This window comes from Cantharellus anzutake (assembly GCF_015039405.1).
Source record: "Cantharellus anzutake strain C23 chromosome Unknown EI90scaffold_30, whole genome shotgun sequence".
Classification (NCBI taxonomy): domain Eukaryota; kingdom Fungi; phylum Basidiomycota; class Agaricomycetes; order Cantharellales; family Hydnaceae; genus Cantharellus; species Cantharellus anzutake.
Genome location: NW_024066980.1, coordinates 165,157 through 172,704, shown reverse-complemented (window position 1 = coordinate 172,704; position 7,548 = coordinate 165,157). Strand labels below are relative to the sequence as shown.

The 7,548-nt window shown below is 51.2% G+C and overlaps 1 protein-coding gene across 1 annotated transcript; it reads left to right on the top strand.

Moving 5' to 3' along the window:
* Nucleotides 1-3,721: 3,721 nt before the first annotated feature.
* Nucleotides 3,722-4,653, top strand: EI90DRAFT_3124947 (uncharacterized protein; the record flags this gene model as incomplete). Its single annotated transcript, XM_039063770.1, has 2 exons — nt 3,722-3,859; nt 3,910-4,653. The coding sequence occupies 2 exons, from the start codon at nt 3,722-3,724 to the stop codon at nt 4,651-4,653; spliced, it is 882 nt and encodes a 293-aa protein (XP_038915039.1).
* Between the last annotated feature and the right edge of the window lie 2,895 nt (nt 4,654-7,548).

The following is a 7,548-nucleotide window of genomic DNA, read 5'->3' as shown; positions in this document are numbered from 1 at the left end:
CACAGTAGCATTGTGCCCTGAGATGGGCTGTTACAGGTCAGGCTCTGGGTTATAGAGAGAGGGGTCATGGGGACCCGGGTTTGTCCCCTGACAGGTTGGCTATTTGTCAGGGACTCATCTGGGGTCGAGGGAGCCCAGGTGTAGCATCTGGGGCTGAGAGCCTGGCCGATGGCAAAAAATCAGGGGTGATATAAGAGGGAGGAGTGCCATCAAACTGTCAGTCGTTCGTGGTCGCTTTCAGACTTGATGATTAGGGGGCAGTCCAGGAGGTGGAGGATATTGGTGATGTCCGCCAGGTGGAGGCTGAAAAAAGATAAATTAGCATGAGTCAAAACCGGGTGCACAGCATGGACGCACTGGATGAGCAGGGGGTGGGTAGCTCATGCCAGTGCCACCCATTGTATTCCATCCTTCACCCCGCCCAAATTCTGGAGACAGGTTGTTGTATGGGTCTGAGTATGGTTGTTGGGTGAATACGACATTTCATCATGCATGACGATGGCGGTAATATAACACCCCCACAAGGAGTAGTATGAGCACAGCAGCTATGGATGAGAGGAGACGGTTTGCGGGTTGCATTGGTGAGAGAAGGTAGATCGTTTGCTTACTAACGGAAACTCCGATTGTGATGCGAGCTGCAGTGCTTAAGCCATTGTCGCATCAGTATACATGCCCATAGCTTAATTCATGCAGAAGCAGAGGATGAGGATGGAATGGTCCAGCGTTTTATCGGAATGCAGGTGCGATAGCTTACAAATCCTTACAGTATGTACATGCTAGTACATGCCGTGCACAGAGAACAAGGAAGAATAAGGAGAGCACCACGGTCATTGCAAGCAAAAGGGAAAGCTCGAGTAATTGCTTGGCGGGCAATGGCACAATTTGAAATGCATTGGAGCAAACGTGGGAATGGATGTGGATGATCTGCTTTTTCCAATATTTGTTTGGATATCTCTGGCATTTGGGATTGGTTTTTCTTTTCTAAGCATGTACGCTAGCTGGAAAGCAAGATTTCGGCAATAAATCTGCCTCACTCCCCTGCAGAATCCGAAGCCTCGTGTTGTGCAATCCTCTTGGCATCCTGGAATGATGCAGAAACTTCCGAATGCTCAGGACATCCGCGTTCCCCAAGTCTAAGATGCCAGAATCTATGTTCACCACTCTACTTCACCGCATGTCCAATGACGCTAACTCATTGCATCAATATGTTCTTGGTTATGATATCATCACTTTCGCACCTGTTGAAAGAGGGCTCGTGGCTCTCTATGCCGACTAAGCTCATGGGGCCAAACTCTCCAAAACTCCTACTTTCTTGACTGAACTTCACTATGCTCGATCCTTAACTCCGTGGTGGGTTCTTGGGGATTCCGCAAGGTCCGGGCTTGTTAGAATGTGCGGATTCGGACGACTCCGGAATGGAATCGGAGACTTAGCATGGAAGGACCTCGGCCTCAGCGACTCAGGTGGAGCGCTGTGCCATTGCTGGTTGTCCTAGGGGTCCCTAATTTCGGATCTAGCAGAGGGAAAGTCTCTTGGGGGGAATTCCAGTCGATTTCAGACTGAGGTTACAAGTTACTAGGTACATTGTATATAAGGAGGGGTCCGGAATCAAAAGGAACAAGGGTAGGACGAAAGGAGACAAAGGGAGATGGAAAGAGGAACAACACCGAGGGTCAAGTGTTTGACTCAATGGTGTTTCCCAAAGGAGGAATGAAGGGCCAAGGCCCAAGGAGGAAGGAAGGAGGATGGGAGTCGGGAATGGCTAGCTGACTGAATAGAAGGAAGCAGCAGCCCAAATAGGAATGAGGGAGAATAGCGGAATTGAAATGGACAATGCAATAGTTGCAAGGTCCGGAGTAAGTCCGGAAAGTCCGAACTCGGAGGCTAAACTCCGGAATATTGGCAAAGGTAATTAAATGGAATGAGCTAACCAATACAATGGGTATAAGCGGAGGTGGGGTCAAAGTCCGAGGTCGGAGCTAAGACCGGAGGTTCCGGAGACGAGACGTGAACGGGATACCGGAGCGGAGGTCCGGAGTCGGGAGCATAGGTTTTGCATACTCGTCTGGAAGGTGTCGAGGTTGGGGTCGGACCTGGAATGTTCCGGAGTCGGACCGAAGGTGGTGTCCTAGCCGGAGGTGGGATAACCTCTTGGGAGTCGGCAAGGAGAAAGTGATGGGAGGGAAGTAGGGCTCCGGAAGTCGGAGTTCGGAGTTCCGGGAGCCCGGAGCGGAGGTCGGGATTGTATGGATATGACAGGGCTCAACTAATCTACTACCCACTCGTTGTGGGCTAGACAGTTGCCCTTATTCCTACTGTTGGATTCCACACATTCACTCCAACTCTAGCGCATCCTAGCACCTTAGAGAAATTGGGGGAGGGGAGAACTTCTTTTCAAAAATCCGGTATGTACAGGATTATATCTAATAATTATTTTTAGAAAGAATAGATGGGGAATATTGGTACCATATGGCACCTGGGTACCTTATTAGGCGAAATAATAAAAAAGGGTAACAGTAACAATAAAAGAATATCAATCAATATCTGAAATGATGGCAAAATATGAAATAAAAGAAAATAAGCTATATCTCAATGGATTTGCGGAATTAAGAGCCTAAATTGAAAATGTAGCCGGAGATAACTCTCACACAGCCAACAAGCATTTTTACCAATTTATTAGACGCCATGGGAACGAGTGAGGCTGGAATCCTGGGTTGCCGCTTGAGATTCCCACGCCCGCACATGCCCGTGACCTGCTGTGCCTAACATCTCCAACACGGAACTCCGTCAAATCTCCACCGATTGGGACGTTCTTGATATCGTCAGAATCGTACGAATTAGGACTATTTTTAGATGTCGAATTTGTATCGGGTTGTTGTGTGAATGGAAGTGGTTTTATAGTCGTGAAATCGGGTATCCGAGCCAGCTCTGCATGTGGGTGATTATCCCGCCTACACCGTCCATCTCACATACAATACTGCAACCCAACACTCCTCTCGAAGGACAATTGAGGACACTGTCAAAAACCCGGATCGTAGGGGTAAATGCATGAGTCCGAATGCAGGTGGGGCTCAACTAGAGGGGGATCCGAGAGCTCTGGTGGTGGACCGAAGCTTCTCCAGGAAGCCTGGTTCTGCTGGATGATACAAGAGGCTCTAAGAAGGACACGGCCTCAGCGACTCGGAGGGAGCGCTGTGCCTCTGTTACGTCTCAGTTAGTCCTTGTATTTCTTATGTCTGAGGTATCTTGTAGAATGGGAACAGGATTCACTCAGGGGGACTTTGGGTAGCATTTTAGTCGAGATTAGAACTGAGGAACTACAGGTTCTAACCTACGGGTATTTATAAAGGGGAATGGAAAGGACTTAGTCAAAGTCCGAATGACAATGGGACAACACTGAAAGGTGCCGAATGATACCGAGAGGTACCGAAAGGTCCCGAACGATATCTTTAACGGGGAACCGAGGTGTCGGACCATGGAGGGCGGAGTAAGAGGCCGGAAAATGAATGGGAACGAGAAATGGGTAAGGGGGGGGTTAGCCGACTGAATGGTAAGAAGAAGATAGTCATGCTAAGAATGGAAGGTGACTAATAAGTGATGATGTGAGTGAGATCACCGAGGGATGCAGGTAACTCCGAAAGCGGAGTTGCATATCCGAAGGATGTTGGGTGACTCAAATAAATGAAATGGGTGGAGAAATGGTTTAAGGGTGTGTCACAGGATGTCGGAGGTCCGTTGGGATATCGGAGCAAATCCGGAGTCTCCGAATGTTCTGACTCAGGACCGAGCTTCCGGGATGGGAGTGGCCAAGGTTCGGTGCGCTGCAACCAGACCGGAGCTGAGACAGTCAGGAGGGAAGGTGACTTGGGGAGTGGGGAGGCATGGTGTAGGGGATGGTGAAGTTGTTAGGAAGGTGTGATGTGGTGGGAGTGCGTGGGGTCAGGATTCCGGGATATGACAGACACCCTGGAATGCATGGATGCGGATTACAAATCCATTGATGCACTAAGTCAGAAGCTCAGCACAATCAAACATACTTTACGACGATGGCGCACCAGGCTTCGCAATTTCCTTCAACCCATGGCTGCCCTTCCTATGGAAGTTTTGCAACAAATCTTCCTGTATGCCATTCAACCAAGAGAATATGTTGACTACAACTTCAAGTATCTCCCTTCTCCTATCACTCTTAGTGAAGTCTCCTCGACGTGGAGACATGCGGCCCAATCATATCCTCCAATATGGACTGTTGTTCAATTGGAACCATGTGACCACCGTTCCTATGCACCTTATGCCCGCTATTCTGGAAGTCTCTCTTTAGAGCTTCATCAGTGGAAACAAGCTTATGAATGCCCAAGGATAGCCAGACTGGAAGACGCTGATGTACAGGGCCAGATAACTACATTATCTTTGCCACTCGATCGGACTATGCCCGGTTCGGTGGTTATTTCTGGAAAGATCAGGGAATCCCAAACTATAAGTCCATATGAGTCAGGTTACGGGGTTAACAGAATGGTAGGCGATAACCCAGAAATGGAAAGGAGGGATAGGCCCAAAGGTGGACTTTCAGGGCAAGTGAGTGTATTGCCCAGCGGAGGCGGGAGTGCGCTAGCGGACGTCGGAGCTGTCCAGAGGCCTTTGGGGCTCTGTACTTAGGGAGGCATAGGTAATAAATTGAAAAGAGGGGGTGGTGACCATCGAGGGGTACCGAGGTGATTGCGGAATACGGGAGCTCCGAGGTTAGTGAAGAAGGAGCGGAGGTAGACCAGAGGGGTCGGAGGGAGTGGAAGTCGATGGCCAGGGATGGATATGACAGTATCCCCTTCTTAGGCCTGAACCCTTGAAGGCCCAGAATTAGTAAGGTGAGGGGAGCTGTACTTACAGAAAGAAAAAAATGAAAATGGAAGTGAGGAGTGGAGAGAAAGGGAGAGATGGGAAAGGAGCCAGGGTTCCTAAGGGGCTTCGGGTCCAGGCTTATCTGGGTACCGAGAGTGGAATGCTTCGACGAGGTCAGAGGCGTGATCGAGTTCGCCAGCAAGTGTCAGGGCACACACCCTGACTAGCCCGGACCTGCACCTGGACCTGCATGTGCGCCTCTGCCCTGCATGCTCCGTGCGCCGCATGCTCCGGGCCCGGTTCCTACCCTTCATGTGACTTCCGGGTATCCCCGGAAGTTTTCGCCATATTGGGGCCACTGTGGGAAAGTGAGAAGTTAACCTTCTTCTCACTTTCTTACCCACAGTAGGTTATGCCTTAGGATAGGCTGTTTACACACAGGGCTGTGGGCTATAGAGAGAGGGGTCATGGGGACCCGGGGTCCGTCCCCTGACAGCAAGGAGCCATTGTGTCAGGGCATACACCCTGACCTAGCCCACACCCGCACTCGCACCCACACTCGCACCCGCATCCGCATGCACACCCAGCCGTTGCACCTCCTGCGCACGCCCTGTGCCGGACGCTCTGTGCGGCCGGATGCCCCGGGCCCGGGTCTCGGGCCTCATGTGACTTCCGGATATCTCCGGAAGTTTTCGATTATATTGGGCCACTGTGGGAAGGTGAGAAGTTAGCTTCCTTCTCACCTTCTTACCCACAGCAGGGAAGTTGTACACTACTTGCCTTTTATCTATTCACCTTCTTACCCACAGCGTGTGCCCTGGACAGGGCTGTGTCCCTTTAGGTTGTGGGCCATTGTTAGAACAGGCGGATTCGGACGACTCCGGAGTGGAATTGGAGACTTAGTGTGGAGGGACCTTGGCCTCAGCGACTCAAGCGGAGCGCTGTGCCATTGCTGTTTGTCCATTTGGTCCTTAATTTCACAGTAGGTGAGCAGGAAGTCTCTAGGGGGCATTTCAGGTCGATTTCGGACTAAACCAAAACGAGTATGTACAAGCGCCGATATATATAATGGAAGGGGCAAAAGCACAAGGAAAACAAAGGGTAACCGAATCGGAACGAAGACGTCTGAAAGGGAACAAAGGGTAGAGGGAGCGGAGCGGTACCGAAGGTCATAAGGCAGGACCTGTGATATGTCTGAAAAGAGGTAGGGAGGGCGAGGCCCAGAGGGGCAGGAGGATGAGGGGAAGTGTTACGGGGATGGGGGAAATTCCCCATTCCTCGATCCATTCTTATAGTGGGAAGGCGAGAGTCATGTCTAGTTTGTACCATAACTGGAAGTGTAATCGATGAGTGATCCCAGTCTGACCTGGGAGTGGGCGATCGAATTCCCATCGATCGCGATGGGTGATGTAGTGAGCTATTAAGGGATTGATGATTGATAGTCGGAGATATCAGGACAGATGGGTCAGCCACGGATACTTGGCGCTCCTCAATGGAGCGTACCGTGTGCGAGGTCGCGACTGGTGAGATGGGTGAGAGCTTCACGTAGTTGCCATCGGGTACTTGGCGTTCGCAGTGTGAACGTACCGGTAGCGGGTTGATATCGTAGGCGTGCAATGAGGGCTGACTATTAGGGCCTTCGGTGACTTGGCGTTCCCAAAGGGAACGTACCGTTGGCGGGGACATATGATGACTGGCAAAGGAAGAAACAGACGGTGGATGGGCAGCTACTTGGCGTTCGCGTAGCGAACGTGCCGGCATCGAGGGTAAGTGGGCCTCATAGTGTTCACGATCACCATGATCGTGATGGGACGTCGTATGTTGAGTACTGGGGGGAGAGCGGAGTGATGAAGACCCATAGGGTACAGGTTCAATAGGACGATACACACGTCAAGAGTCTTCGACTCTCGACTTCGAGTTCTCGCGGCGAGGGCCGTTAGAGGACTCGATATAACCAGACTTATATTGAGAGTTGTACAGTCACACAGGTTCAGTTGAGTCACAGGGAGGGTTGTTACAGAAGACGGTACACGAGACAGTTGTAGAGCAGTTGTTAGTTTGCGGGAACCGCCTTCGGCGGTTTCCGTACATGACGTGTGACTATCTACAAATGGTAAGGTCGCGGGAAATCCCGCGAAACACAAACAACCTCGGCCAGCACCAAAACCCCAATGGGGAAAGCTTTGCACGAGGGGGGGGAAAGGGGTAGAACGGGTAAGGAGGATAGGGTAGCGGGATAGAGGACGGAAAGGAGAAAGAGGGGAGGAGCGATAGAGAGGGGAAGTCTTTGACCATGCGATGGATATGGTCGTTGGAGACTCCGTATCCGTAACAGGAAGTGGGGATGATGACTAACTGGCTAGAATAGGAAGAAGCAGTAGTCCAAATAGGGATGAGGGGAAAACGCGAGAAATACATTACAAGCGGCGAGAGTGCCGAAGGCGATCTGCAAAGCTCAGGGGTTGCGGAGCTTACGGAGGTTACAGAGGCGGGGTTGAAAGTCCGAGGGATATTGGCAATGGTGTTTACGTAGTATGAGGTCACCAATGCAATGGACTAAGACCGAGGTGGAGTCAAAGTCCGAGGTAGGGACTATGACGGAGGCTCGGAGCAAGGTACGAGCGGTGTCCGAGTGCGAAGTACGGGACAGCGGTGGAAGGTTGTAACTTGGCGGAAGGGTGGCGGAGGAGTAACGGAGGGAGGAGAGAGGGGACA